A 19,620-nucleotide genomic window follows, 5' to 3' on the forward strand; every position below is an offset into this window, starting at 1 on the left:
AAACTAACCACGTCTGTGAGGTGTTTGCTGAGGCTCTTTGCTATTGAAGGTGGAAAAAACGAAGGCCAAGCAGGTAGTGCGCTACAGAAAAATATGGAAAAGATGAGATTTTTGTGCAGAAAAAAATGGGGAAGAAGGTCCATGGTGTTGTGAGCATGGAGTTGTCTGTGAGCACAGGAGCTCCTGGTGCGATGTGRCAGTGCTTTCCTTGGTGCCCAATGCTGCCCGCACTGCTGCGCCACAYCCCTTGGAGCGGGAGAACTTTGTGGAAGGGGCCGTGGCGGGCACAGAGCACTGGCCGCTTCTGGGGGAGCGCAGTTGGGCTGCGAAACGGTTAAATGGACCAAGCCCCTGAGGAGCCTGCTTGTCTTGGAGCTTGGAAACGTGGTATTTCTGTGCTCACTGCAGCAGCGAAGCAGTGTCCCATGCCTCTGGTGTGTCCACTGTTTGGATCATCGCCCTCACGAAGCCTCGGGCATCGTGCGACAGTCCAGATGGGTGCTCTGCCTAGACTACCATCCACCCAGCATGCTACTTGTAATTAAGGGCTTGTAAATGTTACCTCTGGTTTTGAAGTTTTGATCCCTTAGAGGACTGTGAATATCAAGTGTGGCTACTCTTGCTTGTATGTGTTTAGAAATGTGCAAAATCTGAGGGGGTGGCTCAAGCAGCTCTGTTCAGCGGGTCTCACGAGGTAACTAGGGCTTTGCCTCTACCTAAGGTTATTTCGGTTATGTGAAACAGCTCTTCCTGAAATGTCAGCAGGCACGAATGCCCTTGTTTGTGCTTATAAACATCTCATGTGGTTTCCCAGGTGCTTCCCTGCACTGTTTGTTTGCAATCAGCAAAACCCTAGTGGTGTTTGTGCGGCCGGTCCCTTTCCCCAGCGCCACYGCGTTGCTTTGCTGAAAGCTGCTCCTGTGCCACCTCTTCAGCAAGGCGCGGGGGAAGCCCAGCATCTTCCTCTGCAAAGGGAGGCTGGAGAGTTTATTCTCCTTCCCTCCATTGGAAACTTTGAATTAAAATWTTTTTTTTTTTTTACTTTGGGGAAAAATGGTTATTTACCAACTTGGGTTGTGGATTTTCTTTATGGGGTTTTGAGAGAGAACTTTCCAAGTTCAGGACTGTTAATCCTACTTCACTTAGCCTGTGTGAAAGGGAAACCTTCTGGTTACCAGTTTTTATGAAGATGTATTAAAAATGAAAAACTGGTTGTTTTGAAAGTTTGTGGAATTTAAATATTTYGTCACTTTTCATAGTTATTTTTGAAGAAGGCTGAAAATCTCTTCAATCCTCATTAATACACATTTATTTATCCAGATATTCTTACAGAACTGAGACTATTAATTTTTAGRTGTGTGTCTTCTTAGCTTTTGTTTTTAATTCGGATAGTGTTATTTTGTATCTTTATGAGTAGAAAGAGATGGAATGTGTGTGCATGGTTCAGGTGCGCGGGTTTCCAGGCGCCGTGAGCTTGACGTCAGTCCTTTGACGGTTGCTTTTGCAGCAGGAAGCAGAGTGTTTTATGATGAGCTGCCCAACGTATAATGAGGAGTTATCCTACCATGTTAGTATCAATACATTGAATACATTGATACATTGAATCTTGGTTCTTGTTCCAGTGAAGTGAATGACAATTTAATTAGGTTTTGAGAATTAACATCTCATGAGGGATCATTCCATGGAAGTTGTCCGCTCAAAAAATTGCGCTTCATGAGTGAAATCCCATCTCTAGTGAAGAGGACTCAAGTGGTCTCAGATATTCATTTTCCTTTTTGAAAAATTCAATTTATTGTTGCTTAATCCAAGCGTTGAAGAGAGAAATTGGAAGATGGGAATGGTAGCTAACCATGACATGTTGTCCATCTTACTGAGTCTTGTCGTTAATTACAAACTCTTAAATGATAATCACCTTAATTTTTAAGTWGAGTTGGGGGAAGAGGAAGCCTATGGGAAACATACTAACATACAGATTAAGTACTTGAAATGAACAACCTGTGATATATTTTTCCTTTAAGAATAACAAATGCTAAGCCAGTTTTGTGACTTTGGAATCAAATCAGCATTGTCCTTAGATTTTAAGGTTGCTACTTGGTAACTATTTTTACTTATTTTTCATTTTCAAAGTTTATATATTTTATTTATAGACCCTAATTCAGTAATTAATATGAAAAAATAATCTACTGTTATGGTAAAAMAACTTAGAACAGTAGAGAGTGAGCCTACAATTGATTTCTCCGGAGATGTTAGATGTTTCTCCATAAAATTGTAGGGTAGTAAGCCAAAATAGGTATGCCTACCTTTCCACAGACATACTTACGGAGTTAGAAATTGTGCTGCACTTTATTGCTGTCTAGTTCAATGTTTTTGCCAATATTTCCAAATATGAGACTTATTTTGTGGATATTTTTAGTGGCATTAATTGAAAATAATGTCGCCACATTGAAGTTTGCTTGCTCTTTTGCTTTTGCTGTCTTCTAATTATTTGTATTGTCTTAATCAGTGATACTGACACCAAATGTAATGTTCTGCATTTAGGCTTTACAGCATCTCTTTCCTTTTGTTTTTTTCCCTCTGTAGTTACTACAACGTATTCCACTGAGCGATCTGAGCACTTTAAGCCATGCAAAGACAAGGATCTTGCATATTGTCTCAATGAAGGGGAATGCTTTGTGATTGAAACCTTAACAGGATCACATAAACACTGCCGGTAAGMCATTTACTATTCTACTTTTTTTAAAAAAATAAGAAAAGAGAAATGAAATAAATAGAATTTTAAATATATAAAGTAATGGAATTTATCCTAGATTGTTGTATGTGTCATGGTTTTTATGCTAATACATAAAAGATCTTTCAAATGCTCTGCCTTCACCAAATTCTTGTTTACTCACTGTGATGAATTAACATTCTGTGATGTTCTGACTAAGGACAGGGAGCTCTTCCATCCAAGCTCCTCTCCATGACTCCGTGTTCTTGTTTAGTTTTCAATTTTCCTGGTAAAGTGGAAACTTTCAATATCTTCTCTTGATTTATTCTTCASTGTGGTACTAGGAATATCATTTGCAAATATTCTAGGTCCTATGTTTAGACTTTTATATTTAGGCACCAATTGTACAAATTTTGGGCACTGACATGTTCTCTGGGAGTTAAATACCTCTCTATTTCAGTTGGSACTTTGAAGTGAGGGCCACTAAAAGATGTGTATATGGCCATAAAGATTTTTGTAGCAAGAAAAGATGCTTATTAAAATTTGAAAGCATATGAGTGATAATGCTTAGTTCAGTTCTGCAAGGACTTTAACACTAAGTGGCAGTTCTTTCTGATTCATTTTTATGATACTGATATATGTGTGTATATATATATTATTGGTCACTTTTAGAGTGTTATTTATAACATAGAATCAGGTAATATTGATGTCCAATTTGAGCTTTTAACTTGACCTTCAACTTTTAGATCTAGGATTTGTATTTCTACTCACTAACAAAATATTTCTTTCTTGGAACCAGTGGGAACACAGATTTTTTTTTTTTTTCCCCCTATCTATATCTTAGAAATATGCTCTGAGATAWCAGCTAGAGTATATTGGTATTGAGGGAAAAAAACCTCAACATTGATATATAGTTCTTGTCCTCTCGCTAGGGGGAAAAAAAAATCCTGAGAATGACAGGGTTATGGGATTCCCATTGCAATTAAAAGAATCACTTGACTACAGAATCATGAGGACTTGAGAGAGAAATTAGACTTTGTTCTTAGAATCAAGCTGCATTGTATATTCTCATTAGAAGTTTGATTTTTTTGCATCTCTTCTGGGAACAGAGCACCAATTTACTGAAATGGGAATTTGCTATGCAGAACAGCTGCAGACAGGAGACCTTGATGTAGCAAAAAAGCTTGATCCTTTCTTTCTCAGGTCTAAAGATGATAGACTTGCACAGTGGTGCAATAGTTCTTGTGTTTGTACATGTGTAAGGATATATATGCAAAGTATTGTTAAAACAACAACAAAAAATGTATGAGGCTTAACAGCAATTTATTAAATATTTGGGTGATATCCCAGGACTCGTCTGTATCCTCATAAACAGTCTTGCCAATACAAACAAGCCAGTGATAATCTCAACTGCTTATTCAAGTACCATTCATAGAAGGCAAAATTCCTCAGGCTGTTGGTATATAGGAGGTAAGCACGTGTCAAATGCCAGCCGTYGCTAAGGATGATGCCAGCTGGCTTGGTAATTATTTTTTCCTGAAATACATTGCACATCTAGTGCAAGTACCTGTAATTGTCCAGAGCAGGACTGGAATGTGTCCTTGGAGAAGGGCCAAAGGGCACCAGGGTGCAGGAGACCATGGGGAGGAGAGCGCTGAGGAGGTCTACAGCAGCCCTCCTCACGTGTGCTCTGTTCTTATCCACCTCAGCATGGGCTGTCTTGACAKTACAGGATGTTTTAGCTTAATTAGCAACTGGAGAAATTGTAATACTTTAAATTTTTTTTAATCTGTAATACTATGTTTGGAATTCCAATCTTAGTCTGTCTCTTTTGATGGATGATCATTTAATGATTAAATGACAGAGATTTGCATTGTAATTATGTAATATGGAAGAAGATACATTGGTTGCTGTTTGTGCTATTTTAAATGTGTGACTTCAATATTTATTTTTGTGAATGGTTTTGACACTAACTTATTTAAAGAGAGAGTGGATCAGCAGTAGGGAAACGTCATTTATTCTCCATATGCTGTAGTTTCTTCCTTGAATAGGATTGCTGCCTTAAATTCAGAACATAAGTTGAATGGTGACAGTGCTTGAGTTGTTCTGTGTAATGAAACAAGGTCACAGTCAATACCGACATAACAGCATTTAACTGGATATTACTCAATGCAGTATTTAAAAAACAATAGTGTAGTAATTCTGATTTTGTCTGTGTACAATTTTATTTTTCAGACTATAACTTTACAAACTCTGATTTTTGAGTTCATACTTCTACTGCTTTCTTTTTAGTTCCTTTTCTCCTGATTGCTAATTTAGAACTAGAAATTGCCAGATAAATGAGTACCTAAAACTTAGAAGGGAGGCTGAAGAGGTTTGCGCTGTTGTTGAATTTCTCTTTAAAAGAAGCTGTTGAGACTATTGGGTACACACTGGAAATGTTGGAGGCGGCAATGAGTTCTAATGTACTCTTCACAAGTAAAGCAAAACCTGAAAATAAATCATKATTGAATAAACAAGGCTTTTAATTTATGGTACAGTATTACAAGGTTAATTTCATCAAGAATAATCCACTGTATTAAGCTGATGACCAAATGTACACTTACAAGGATACAGAAGAGAAAGAAAACTGAACCATAATTCAGGAGGCCTTTCATGTCAAGGGCAATCAGCAATCTGTTATGAAAATTATTGGCTTATGAGCATAGCGGTAGGAAATTATATGCATCACATTTGGGTAGCTGCAGCCATTATGAGCTGGAAATGCTGTGCTCTTCACTTTAGCAAAGTTGAGGGAAACTTGAAATATCCCATTAGATAGCTCCAAACTGCTTATATGCATGCATATAAGATACATAGGTAAATACTGTGTTGCATGATCATGTCACCGACTTAGCAGTGCTTTGGGGCTCTTGCTTGTCTTCAAATACTTTTTTTTTTTTTTTGCTGCCTAAAGCCTCATTACTGTGATACTTTCCAAAACCCAGACCTACAGAAAATCAGGAAGGACAAATTCTGACCAAAAAGCTGATCATGTGCAATGCATATCCAGCAGAATCTGCTTGACTATATTGATATAGTCAAGATTGTGTTACTGAAAGATATTATTCAGTTAATATCAGTTAGCTGAATATATAATTCAGTTAATAAAACATGCTGCCTGGAACTAAATAGAGGATGAAGTAGTAAAGCCTGAAAATTGCACATAAAAAACAAAAGGTAAAACTGGTCCACCTATCRAGGACTGTTCCATCGTTTTACAAGAATTGTATTTTCCCCTTTTTACAAACATTTGTAAAACATTTTACAAACATTTTTTCTCCATTTATAAACACTGTAAATGAAAAGTTCATAATTAATAAAAGTATTTGTAGAGAAGAGCATCTTTTAAAGTATGGGTGCAAATATCAATAGCACATACTACATCCCTCTTGAAGTTAACATGCAAATGTTCTGCCATCAAATCCTGTTTTTAAATTAACATAGAAATATGTTGGGGTTTTTTGTTTTGTTTTTTTTTTTTTGTTTTCTTTTTTCTTCCTACCTTCCCTAGGCAAGGAGGAATTGGTGAAGTGTGTAGTGCAGATATCTGCAATCTCGCTCATTTAAATTCTCATCCTTCGTAGTGTCTAAAATACACTGAAGGCAATAGCATTTCCAACCTAATCCTTTCTGCAGACAATCTCCCAGAGGACTTCCTTGAAAGAATTTTTGCTAGTATGAGAAATAAATATCATGAAAAATTAATTGACTAACTGAAATAAAAGCAAATGCTAACTATGTGAAATTAATAATAAATAATAAATTTTAATCTGCCAGTACTCTAGTTAATCTGGATAAGAACAAAAGCATTTTTGTTCACTCATTTGTCATTCTGCAAGGAAAACCCTTCCCACTACCTTAACTAGGAAGAGGAGCAGGAAGGTAGATGTAGGTAAATTCTACAGTGTTATTTAAAAAAAAAAAAAAAAAAAACCCTTCCCACTACCTTAACTAGGAAGAGGAGCAGGAAGGTAGATGTAGGTAAATTCTACAGTGTTATTAAAAAAAAAAAAAAAAAAAAAAAAAAGGAGGCATTTGGATTGAAGATGCTGGTGTTTAGGGTTTTTTTTGTGTATATATATTAAAAAAAAAACAAAAACAAAAACACTGGCATGTATGCTATGGTAAAGAGATAAACTAGTCATTTGAAAATGACACAAATACTTTGAAAATGAAACAAATTCCTTGAGATTGGCCAGTGAGTTCTTGTGTGCTTTTAAAATGTATTTTTAGAGCAGAACTCTAAAATGTAGATCTTCAAAATTCCTTTTTGGCCAAATGGCCAAGAGAGGCTCTTCTACACCCCATTAACTGGTAAGAACATTTCATCTGTTTTGGATGACCAAAAGATGACAAAAGAATGAATCAAAATGTCTCAATTTACCATTTTGACAATTTTGTCAGAGAAGATGTTTCTCTCGATATCTATAGAGCTGTGAGTGAAATAATAAAAATAAAACCAAATATTTAATTATTGCTACTGCTGGAGTGAGTAGAGGCTTTTACTCTATATTCACAAGCTTTAGAATTGTGAGACCTTCTGGTGCCAGGGTTCCCTGATGAGCAAAACAGTTTTGTCAAAAACTGTTGGTTTCCTAAACCTACCTGACTTATTGAGAACTCCTCCCACAATTTTTCACGGACAGAAATTTATTTCTTTCTGAATAGTTGTGAGGAGCTCACGGTTGCTTTTGTGTTCACCTCCTCTCCTCCGAAAGGCTTTAGTATCCTTTACCCATTGGCTTTGATCGGCCTTTTCCGGAGGACAGGAAACCTTGTGTTGTGGCCAAGGCTGAGTACGGCCGTGTGGGCCGTGTTCATCTCACTAATGTCCTCCTCCGTCTACTGTAACATCTGCTCTTCTGGCTTCCGCGTTGTGTACCTTTTGCCAGTGTAAACTTCCAGAATAGGGAACCTTCCTGATGAGCAAGCCACAGAGCTAAGAAAGATGACTGCTTTTAGCTTATTAGTCTGTCCTGTAGAAAAGTAAAAAATGAGGGGCTTAGAAAAAGGCAGGTGCTTGAAGACATATATTATTACAGTCGTAMGTTTTGTGCAGGAACTTGGCTGTGTGCTATTTACAAACAGAGAAAGAAACAGAGGATTTATGTGCAACTTGTGATGACTTAGAAAAAGGGCTTCATGGCAGAATGGCAAGGAACATAAATCTCTTCTAAAATGCCTTAAAATTAGTATGCTATTTCTGAGAAAAGTAAGCCTAGTAATGGAATGTTCTTAGGCATAAGAATAAATCACTGTTTTATTTTGAAATCTGCTGCTGTTCCCAAACAAATGGATTGCAGAGATAGCTGACAGCTTGCCTTCCARACACGTAAAGAGGACTATCTTGCTGCAGAGAAAAAAAAAAAGGCAGATATGTCTGAAAGAGGCCAAAAGGCCAAGTGAGGCTGCCCACTGTTAATGTTACACAACATGCTTTGGATTCAGCTGAGAAGGGGATCTGAGCACTGTATCCATAGAAAGATGCCTCATTTTCTACAYTGCAAACGAGAGCAACTTTTTTTTATAGAAATCTGTACGCTAATTAAGTTATTCAGCTCACTGCATGACATGTGAAGTTAGTGTTTTGGTTTATGCAGCTTGGCAGCTAGTGTAGAGAATGACTCTAAGTAAATGTAGGGCTGTTGATTACTGATCCTTTATTGTTGCTCTTTTAAGGTGAGAAAAGTCAGCGCAAAAAAATTCCTTGGGAAATTTGTCAGATTTAAACCCTTATGGCTAATCCTCTGTAGACATATGTAATACCTGACTTGGGAAAAATGTGTTTGTCTGGAAAAGAAGATAGGAACCCACTGCCAGTAGAAGGTTGGTGTGTGGTAAATATGCCAAACCTTCTGGGCTAAGTGTTGCTTGGTGTCACACTGTTTCAGCCTTTTCTTGAGGTAATCTAATTGCTTAGAATCTAAGTATTGGTGCTAATGTGTTTCATGTTTAGTCCTCTGGCGTTGTCTTGTTTTGCAGTTGGAAATCTGAAATAAAAATAATCTGTGAGTTGCAGCAAGTATCCTTGCTGCCCTGTATGAAATGGATGCTTGGTAGCAGTCAGCCAAGAGGGTTTTCAAAAGTATGAAGAATTCTTGCACTTCTTACATAAGMATTTTTTTTAGCATTTATGCAAACATTAAATGTATATGTGAAAGTGTTTACAAATATTGTCAACCAAAAAACAAAAGTCTCATTTGATGCTYGGATTCTGGAAATAGCTAGGGAGTAGGAAAGCGTTTGTTAGGAGACCCTAATGYGCAAAAGAAGACCCCATTCTTGCCATGAGTGGCAATGAGACTATCATGTGTTTCGAAACTGAGAGGAAATACACTTACAAGGCTTTCAAGATARGAAGTTTGTTTTACCTGTTTTCAAGCAATTGCACCACGTGTTTGGTGAGGCAGAATTCCCAGATCTCTGTAGTCCAGAGCCCTCTCTTCCCATTTAAATCTTTGTGCCTTGCCTGTCTACTGTCATCCTATATGCCTAGGATTAATCTCGGGCTCATCGYAGCACAGGTAGAGCTCTTAATCCTTTAATGATTTGTTCAGTTAAATCTCTTTCCCAAGCGGATGCTGGCAGTGTGTCCTTAGAGCCACAGCCACCCCAGGGTCTCGAGAGGAAAAGGGTCACTGGGTATCAGCTTGCACCCTAAATGCTTCTTGCTGTTACGCTGTGTGTCAGAGACCRTGTGTTAGCATCCCTTGCAGACATACATGAAAATGTTTCCCTGGGGCTGCTTGCTCTTTTCCCCTCCTGTTGTTGTCACCAGCTGAACTGAGCTGTTTGCTGGTGGTACTCTTTAATTGGTCGCAAGTGTACCCAGATTACCACATTTTTATCTAATTTTCTTAGTAATGACCAATCTGATCTAGCATCTTCACCTGCTTCACCTTCACCTTCCTTAAACTTTTCCTTAAACTTTTCATGTAGCTTTGTGTAGTTTGTACTTGTTTTAAGGCCTTTCATTTTAGAGTATCTTTTCACAAGGAAATAATGTTATTAAAATATTCTGGGTGATTAAAATGTTCTTTTTCTGCCTTGTAACAACAAAATTAGTTGCTATCTAAACATGTGTCATAGTCATATATCACATAAATCATGATTTTGAATAGTCATTTTGCCTTTGTTTTGCTTCCTTCCTTGATATTTAGACTGTAGTAAATCTAGAACTTCAGTGCTCTTCTGGTGGGTGTTTGCTTACTGTTTCTGCTGTCTCGTGAGGTCCGAGCACGCTGCGCTGTGGGTTGCTGCAGTTACCCCAGTTTTCTCTAGTGTTACTTAACGTCAGTCTGAACTCTGTCTTAAATACTTTGTAATGGCAGCGGTACCTAGATAATAACTAAAGTGGCTTTTACTATGAGGAATAGTCTACGTGCTTATGTCCCTTTAATTTTAGCCTCCTGTTTGATCTCAGACACTAGTATTTTGGAGGTTATTCTTTTAGCCGCTTCCCATGTCTATTCTTTTCATTTTCTTTGCATTACAAACCAAGCTATTGAATCCAACAAAGTCAGAGGTAAATCTTCATGAATGAAGCCTGTGTTGTCTCTTGACTTAAGATTTTATAGATAGTTTTGCTGTAGTTGTTATCTGCTTTCAGTTTTTGCTGGAATTGAATTCTTTCTTTGCCATTTTGTTGTTTTAGATATGATCAGGCAAGAAAAACATATTTTATGTGTAAATAGATTATGTTGTACAAGAACCTGTAAATCAATTTTCTGTTATTCCACTTGTCTGTGAATGTCTGGATTTCGTCACAGAAACAATAGTAAACAGAGATTTTTTTTTTCCGTTAATCTTTGAAACTTGCTTTCTTTACAGTTTTTATTGAGATGTGTCCGTGCAAAATTTCTTTTTGGGGTGTGTGAACTTAGTGCACATCGGTGCTGGTTGGTCCCAGTAATACTCCAGGCATTCTTGTTTTAGCTACAAAGTCAGATTCTCCTTATTCCCATGTCGATTTTCAGTGTGAAGTTATTAACTACTTTTATCAGTTTAACCACAGGGACTCTGTCTTACAGTTTCAAACAAGTGACTTCCAAGTAGCCTGTTGGGGATTTTAAATGTTAAATCATTAAAAAATTTTGCATATAGGAGGTTGTGTGTAGGTTGTTTTAGAAAAGATAAGAATCATGAAGTGCAGAATATGCAGAGTATCTGTTGCCATTAGTATTTCASGGTATCCATTGCCATCACTGTATTTACTGGACAGATTGGCAGCTGGTGGAAGTCTTTACCTTTGAGCTGGATTCTCACAGTAGCCTCTCTAATCTGTTCAGTTTTGGGCAAACATCCCACAGAGTTTTGTGGTTTTGATCCATATGTGTGTTTTACACTCCCATTTTCACTTGATAGGTGTTTTTCTCCAGGCTGTTCGCCAAGGGTGGCCCTGGGAGCACCCTTCATGCTATTAAAAGGTCCATCATTTAATCTCCTTCCTTTGAGTCTGGAATCAATCCATGCTCAGAAGAATCAAAGACTTGTCAATTACCAGACTATCAAAGTGCACTTTTGAAAGATTTTTCATGCCAGGTACAGTATTTCATGCTGATTTTTAACAATATTAGCAAATAAAGTAATTAAACTTGCATTAGATGAAATAAATGAGCTCTGAGGTTGAAGTTAAAAGCTGAAAGTTTGTGTCATTGTAACGAGTTGTTGATCTGACATAGAAGGTTAAAAGTGGCTAAAAGCTTAGCAGAAAAAGAGCATGACATTCAATCAATAGGGAAATCCACTGAAATAAGCTTTGCTGGGCCCACACGTGAAAGAAATAGGGCAAGCAGAAGAGGACAAAGACAAATGTTAACTGAATATTTAAGAATCTTTATAGACCAAAAAACTTCAAATATACGAGATTTAATTACAAGCTGAAGGTTTGGTGGAAGGGTGGAAGAAATAGAGCAAGGAATGGCTTATTTGGAGTGATCTTGAGAAGTATGTTTTGTATAAGCTGTAAAATGTATGCAGAAAACATCACAGAAAGTCAATAAAATAAAACATTGCAGTGGTCCAATATGGAAGTGCAGGACATAAATTACCGCTTTAATTTTCAATCAATACAGAGGGCGGATATTCCTGAAGCAGTAAAACATGACCTGCACACAGATCTTCTTTGTGCAGACATGATTAAATACTGCATAATCYATAACTGTCATAATTGTTCTCAGGATCTATGCTCTGTGTGCATTAGTTCCACATAATTGATATGTTTCTGATCCCGATCAGGAATCCGGGTACGTAACCCCAAAGTGAAGAAGCTTTCTGAATGATGATCAATTTTAGAAAGCTTTTTGAGAGCTGCTGTTACTATTTATAGGATGTTACTGGATTTGTTTCTTTCTGGTTTGAAGATTGCAGGTCTGATGGGAAATTGAAAAATATTTCTGGTCTAATCCTGAGGACCTGTCAAATCACCATCCAAAAGATACTTTATTTCCCTTTTCCCCTTATTAGTAACTCGGGAAAATTTTACTGGAGGACATAGGCTTAAAGTTGTTCAAGGGCAATTGTTACCAAAAGTTACTGCTTCAAATTGTGCCTTGTAGTGGTGCTCAGGAAAGCACCACCACAAGCACCACCACAGTGGTGCTCAGGAAAGCACTTTCCTGGTGCTTAGGAAAGCAGAGTTTTGTTTTGAATTATGGCGTATCTGAGTTAACTGATTAGTGCAGGTGTATTTTGGTTAAAGCTAGTGGCAATTAGAACACTAAAAGGCAGGGAACTGTATTACAATTTGGTAATTTAACTATGGTGTTTTTGTCTTTGCCTCTAAAATTCAGAATTCCAAGCACTTAATCTTAGGGGGCTAATGACCAAAAAAATGTTCCTATAGTGGATTTAACATCCTAAGATTGATCTTTCAGATTTATGGATGTAAAAGAGCCACCGGTGTTCAGACAGAGTTTTCAGCATTCAGATAAGAGGTTTTGGATTAGATCAGACTTCTGCATTGAATCTTCTTCTGTAGATACACAAATCACTGGAGCAAATCCACTATAGAAGTTTGGGGAAGAAATTTATAACTCTCTATTGAGGTGCAGTCAGGGCACAGCACAAGTTCTACTCACCAGTTTCCATTTTCTTCTCTAACAGACTATGGTCTGTTCTAGCTTTTGTGGTCTTGGAGTATAAAAAGCTTCCCAAATCTGAGCAATTTATAAGTGACACTAAATTAGTGCATCTGAGTGGCCTCTTCAGTTTGCCCTCTAGTTATCACATGATTTAATGTCTGAACTCTGACTTTTCCGTTCTGTAAAAATATTCTCACATTCCTTTTGTGCTTCATTTCTACAAAGAGTTTCACTTGAAGGCACTGTAGAAAGGTGGTGATGCCGTTCTGTGAGCAAATTCTCGGTCTGTGAAATACAAAGATTTAAGTGTTTATAAAAGCAAAAATATCAACTGAAGTAGAATGCGGAGGATCGTAATGTTCCTCTGTCACTTGCTGTCAGCATCGTTTCAGGTTTGGGATGCTGTGAAGCTTTCACAAGTGCTTTCAGCATCAAGCTTGAGAGAGCTCAAGTACYGGGGATCCCCTGGGTGGGTTCAAGCCACAGCAACTGCTGAGCTGCTCCGAGGTCAGCCGAGGCCCTGCAAGGGCCAGTGGGTGCGTGAGAGCTGCCGCTGCCGGGCAGCTGCGTGCCTGGGGACGCTAATCCCGCGCGTGCAGCCATCAAGCTCTTTGCTGCCAAATGCTGGGGCACTAAGATCTTACATGGCCTCGGAATACCTCGGAACAAATGCATGGTAGAAAAATCTACAGCTGAAGTATTAAGTACAAAAACCATCTCTCTGGCTTGGGAAGCATTTTGATAATCTTTTCCAAGCATCTGTTATTGGCCAGGATACTTACTGGGCTAGACAGACCGTGCTCAGCAGTTAGGTTTTCTGCGACATGTGCGTGTTTCCCTGCCAAGCTGGGTCCTTATTACAGATTTGCTGACTGTGTTAGCTTAAAATTCTTCTCTGTATTCTGTTTTTATCTAAATGCTCTTTCTTTAAATGTAGCCAAGGTACAGCCTCATCTTGCATCCACTGGGTGGGATTCACGCCTGCCACTTTTGTGGGTCATTTCAGAGTGCAGTTTTGCCCGCACTCACTTGAAAGGAGCAATGAAACCATAAACCATCTGTCACCCATTGGGCATGAGGCTTCAGCCGCTGAGACGCTGAGCGTGTCTGCATAGCGGGGAGCTGCAGAGGGAAGTGCGGACAGGAGTGCCTGTACGTGCTTGTGAAAGGATGACTTGCATTTCTTGTTCCATATTGTCTTTAAAACTGAAATCTTTCATTTCTTGGCCCTTTTTGAAGTGTTTACTGAGACACTAGCTTTGGAGAAAAGTAACTGCAGTTATTTGTTGCTGCAATTAACCATGGCAATAATTTTAATCTCTCATATTTGGCAAGTAAGCAACTTCAGARATGTTTTTGATGTAGTTCTATTTTGGACAGGAAAAGTCATGAATTGTGTTTGGTTACCTTTTTTATTATTATTTTTATGAGGGATAGAAGTAAGACAGTGACATTTTTACTTGAGGCACAAATCTGTCCAAATGAAATAAATCAATCAAACTCGCCGAGCAGTTCAGCATGTCGCTTCATGACTTTATAACAAAACTTGAGGCCAAATGACACAGATACATGTGGCTTCACTTTCAGGTTTCATATTGTAGAATTCAAGACGTAATGGGATTATACGCTTCAGAGCTAACCTCTTTCCTCCATCTAGAATAAAGTCCTTGAGAGGCTTCACGTGCTCATTTTTCAAGCTGATCATGGTATTGTTGTATACAAGAATACACCTTGAGAGCTGATTTCTGCGAAGGCCAGACTATATGATAATCGTAGCACAGCTAATTTATTTGCTCTCTCTCCTTGCTAGGAGAACAACAAAAAAAAGGTAGATAACGCCTTTGGAGAGAGGTATTCGAGAAGGTCAAATTGTTACTGGTGAAATTAATCAAAAACCTGAGGGGGAGTAACTTACCTTAAAATGAATTTTTWAAATTTTTATTATCAATTTCCTCTTAAATTTTCTCTGGATTTTAATAGCAAATTGGTAAACAGAAATGGATCAATACTCTTTGAAACTAGTCCTTAGCTATAAAAGGAGCAATATTCCAAAACTAAAGAGAATTCTCATTTTAATGAACAGTCTTTTTAGAGACCTTATTGTAGTTTGCAGATTTGAACTGTATGACTTGCATGTAGGTTGATTATTTATTACCTGTCAGTCTAATACTAATAGTATATTTTAAAGGGAATTGGATATTAAATTTATAGTAAATTCTACTGCTACCTCTGGACCACTTGGAGCAGGTGCAGTAAGTGCTGTGTGCAAGAAAGAAAAGACTAACTGGGGCTAAGCTCAAACCGTTTGTAAGAAAGTGCGGGAGAGTCTAGGAAGCAAAGTCTATTCAGTAATGGCAGGCAAACTTCAATAAATTGCTATAAATATCTGTATTTATAACTTCGTTGCTAGCTTCCTCTGGCATATAGTGTCAAAGATACAGAACAGTTAGTTTCTTATTGCTGTTCTTTGCAGCAAAGCCATGGTATAGTCTTCTGAGGTTTTAGACCTAAAACTATCATTTTGTCAGCATGGTTCTGGGCTTTGTGCCAGTTTTTTTCGGGTTTATGCAGTACTGCATCTTTTGCAGCCTGGTCATTTGGCCTGGCTGGTTATACGCTTGCCTCTCTCTGTGAGAAAATTCAGGTCAGGTTCCTTGTATTTCCAGCCATGTACAAATGGAGTCGAAATTGAAGAACATCCTCTACAAGAGCCAGCCTCTCCTTCCAGGGTGAGGGGAGCTGCTTAAACGGGAACTGGTGCGTTGTGAGCTGGCCGAGGCTTCGGGCCGCAGAGCGGGCGTTGAGGCTTTCGTCCTGTGGTGTTGTTCAGTGTGACTGCTGATAAAAGGATGAAGCCGTTCTCTTTGGTGCTGAGTTTGAGCTGCATAAACTGTAGGATTGCATTTTAATTTAGACTTATTTCCCACTGGAGAAAGATAAGGGCTCCTTTTGGAAGTATTATTAGGTCTCAGCCTTGAAGGTTTCTGTTATGATTTCAACGTTTATCCACTTCGAGAATAAAAGGTTTCTGGTTTTAATTCCAGTAATCCCCATCATGAAAGAAACTTTTATTCCTTGTAGCCCTTAGCACACCCGGATTCCCTGCTGAGCGCACACAGATTGTTTTGGGGAGGGATCAACACCAGCTTCAGCAGCAAGAGCCAGCATTGTCCTTGYCTGTTGGTCTCTGGGACTTTCTTCACCTGACATCTCCTGCTTTGGGTTGGACTTACTGAGATTGTGTACTTGAAAGCATATAAATGTCTGATCCTATTAGAAGTGCAGTGAATTCTATTTCTGTTTTCTACTCTCAATTCTATTCTGTCTGATCCTTTTAGAAATAGAGTGTGTGCAAWCAGGCAGTTCCCCTAGTTGGAGGATAGCCTGTCCTTACAGTGGAGTTACAACTACAGTTAGTGTTTGAGGTAGTTTCCAGAAAATGCAACAGAGGTGATAATATCATTTAGAGGGTTTAATAATGGTCTGTGTCTGGAAAAGAAACAGGAGGCCATCCTGACCCTGGACATATTTGGGAAGTACTACTGTTTTGCAGTTGGAGCTTGCTAAAGAAGATATAAAATCTGTATGCAGAAATAAATTCTTGTACAGAATTGGTTTCAGAGGGATATTTGACCTTCTGAAAGCTGCTGTGCTCAAGTTCAGTGCTGGCAAGCACAGTCGTCCTTGGCATCACCTGGGTCGCTCCTCTGAGCGTTTGTGCTCTGTGCTGCCGTGGGCACCTTGAAGAGGCACCGTGAGGACCCTGAGGACGAGCTGGCTGCAGGTGCCACTAACGGTGCCAGGGCGGGAGGCTCCGGGCACAGCCCTGGCGGGACGTGAGGCACTGGCTGGAGCTGCTGCTCCAAAACCAGGCTGAGACCCTCAGCCTGCCGGGGGCAGAGATTGCCCGTCCTGGTGGTTYCCGTTTGTGCCCTTGTGCTCCTGTGTTAGCTGACGAAGTAGGAATTAGCTGCCTTTCTGGAGTGACCTTTTTCTTGACCCTTTCAGTGAAATACCGCTTCTTTTTTAGTAGTCTTCCTAATTAGATTTTCGGCACATCTTCGCTTATTAAGGAAAGCGAATAAAGCCTGGCGCTATAGTTTCTAGGGGGTTATCGGTTCACTGCTTGTAGCAGTGGGTTTCATCTTGCAGAAGACTTCCAGATAATGTTCTTTTGTGATTAAAACTATGAATATGAAATGAATAGAAAAATAGAAGTTTTGCAGTACTGAGATGTGAAGGAAAGCACTCTTGAGTCTATTTGCTGACTAGCTTCTGGCAATTTCCATTTGTCTTTAACTAAAATCATGCATGAGTACAAGTAGTAGTTCTGTTCGTGGATAAGGAATTACATACCCAGTAATGTACTCTTTAATAATAATAATAAAAAAAAAGTTTAATAATAAAATTGAATACCAAAACCAGAATAATACAATTCTGAAAGATATCTACCCTGTTACCTTATTTATTTTAAAATGCTTTTGTAAGCATTTATCACAGCTCACAGTTGGCCTACAGATTAAATTGGTTATTTAAGTACAGCTAGCTCTGTGATAGCGACATTACTGGCATTTAGTTGATCTGTGATTAAAAAGTAGTTCTAGGATATGTAAAACATACCTTTTTTTTTCCAGATAGAATGCATTTTAGAATATAAAATATTATGAATATTTTGAATATTTTAGAATTTTATGTTTTAAAGTAAATCACTGCAAAATATACATATTTGTTGGAATTATATTCAAACTTTTTTAGTGCTTATACTTGAGACAGCTTGTCAGAAATGCTTTCACCAATCACTGTTTCACTGAGGCAGAATCTTTTTTTAGTGCAAGTTCTTCACTACTTTTGGAATACTCATTTGGTGAGAAGATTTCTTTCGGGAGGAGAGACTAAAAAGATACATTAGTTCGTCGGGGTTACTTTTTTATGTACGTTATATATGTGTWTATATAGTATGTGTACAGTCTAATAAAAGCGTTACATTTTCTACCAAGACTCCCTGTTCCCTGGAGAGGAAGTACAGCGAGGATGAGTCAGTGTTGAATTGAAAAATTGGGTGGGGTACAGAGATTTGGAGAAGAAGGATGTTAGGTGGATACTGCACTCTGAAACCGGGTATTTTCCTGGTTTCTGCCGTGTTGTCTCCCCAGCTTATATCAAAGTCACTTAGCCCAGGCTTCTCAGCTGTGATCACTAATCGGCATTTCTTGAGCTCCTGAATTAAGATGATAGCTTCTGTTTGATGTCAGAGGTGACRCACAGTGATCAGTGGGTTGGCTGCTGGTCTTAAGGCGTCAGGAGAAAGAAGAGCTGGTAGCTGGTGCCTGAGAGGAGCTCGCCTCCGGGCCGTGGCGAGGAGCGGGAGCGCAAGGGAGATGTGTCTGGCTTGGTCCAGCCCAGCCTCTTGCTCACACAGGACTCGTGGTGGGTTTAACTGAAGGTGCTCAGCACCTTTCCCCATTGACATTTAGTGACTTAGGAGGCTGGAGAGCGCAGTTTGCTCAGGGTGGCCTGTTCCACTGCTAAGCCACCCCAATTATAAAAGCTCACCTTCCTCTTACCTTCCTTTTCCAAGCTTTGTCTGGCTTTGTGAAGGTAGTCTTTAATTTTGCTGCTTTCTAGAATGTTTCAGTAAAGTTGTATAAACATGCACTTACATGAACATTTTTTTCATGTGTAATCTTTGCTTTCCTATTTATCCTTTTCATACCTAAGAGAAGTTCTTTCCTTTTTGTCCATAGTCTCTTTTCAGGAGAGGAGGCACATATCCTATATATTGGAAAATGAAGTTTCTGAGTGTAACTGGAATTTAATACTCTATGGCTTGGAAACAATGCAAATTTCACTTAACCAACATACTGCTCAGCTGTTGAATGTGTCATCTTTTAAATTTGCTTTCATTAAATTAGCAGGTATACAGACATGCTATTCTAGCATATTTGCATCCAGTTTAATCTGGCATAATCTTTGCTTGAAAGCAAAATAAAGCCCTTACAGTAGGAAAAGAACTGCTTGGGAGTGAAGGTAACTCCAAGGGTTTCTGTGCTCAGGATGATAAACAGAAACAATTCTTATTTGCTTATCAGTTTTTAAGATTTTCCTTTTGCAGAAGCTCGTGTCAGGATTGTTAACTCCAGAGACCCTTCAGGAAATGTAGGATGAATATCTGTGCCACTGATACCCCAAACTTGGACCCAAGGAAAGGTTCCCCTGAGGTAAAATGAAAATGTAGTTTGATAAGAAAATTCTTCTGCCACATACGGGAGATGCATTAAAATTCATTTTCCTGCAGGTGTGTTCTTTTTCTCCCTTGGCAGAACAGAGAAAAAAAGAGTGTCAGAATCTGCATTTAAATGAAGATACTTCATGTGAGAGGGAATGACAAGATGCATTTTTAATGCTTAGTGGAATCTTACAGTGATTTTTTTTTCCATATGTGAACAAAATTTTACTATAGCTTCCACACCAGTGTTAGGTTGCATGTGATTTAGTATAACCTATAAAAGAGCTTCTGAGGCTCTGTTTAACAAGCACAGTRAAGTTTTGTTCCTGTAAAATGTTTTCTTGTAAGAAAATTAAGTAAGAATGCTTTACAAAAGAGTATGGTTATAGTTTGTTAGGCATAGATTTTACACAGTAGAAATAAGTCAGTTGAATTCTTTGGTTTCATCATGTGCCCAGGAAGGTGGTGTATTTTTTATTTTTTATTTTTTATTTTTTATTTTTTATTTTTTATTTTTTATTTTTTATTTTTTATTTTTTATTTTTTATTTTTTATTTTTTATT

General features: G+C 38.4%; 1 protein-coding gene across 1 annotated transcript in view; it reads left to right on the plus strand.

Annotated features, from left to right (window-relative positions):
• The window catches only part of NRG3 (neuregulin 3), a 230,662-nt gene that overhangs the window by 79,003 nt on the left and 132,039 nt on the right, over positions 1-19,620 (plus strand). Inside the window, exon 6 of the mRNA XM_026042983.1 lies at positions 2,581-2,710. Within this exon, the coding sequence (XP_025898768.1) occupies positions 2,581-2,710 (130 nt within the window). The remainder of the gene's footprint in view (positions 1-2,580; positions 2,711-19,620) is intronic.

This window comes from Nothoprocta perdicaria, unplaced genomic scaffold (assembly GCF_003342845.1).
Source record: "Nothoprocta perdicaria isolate Ctin4 unplaced genomic scaffold, notPer1 scaffold_32, whole genome shotgun sequence".
Classification (NCBI taxonomy): domain Eukaryota; kingdom Metazoa; phylum Chordata; class Aves; order Tinamiformes; family Tinamidae; genus Nothoprocta; species Nothoprocta perdicaria.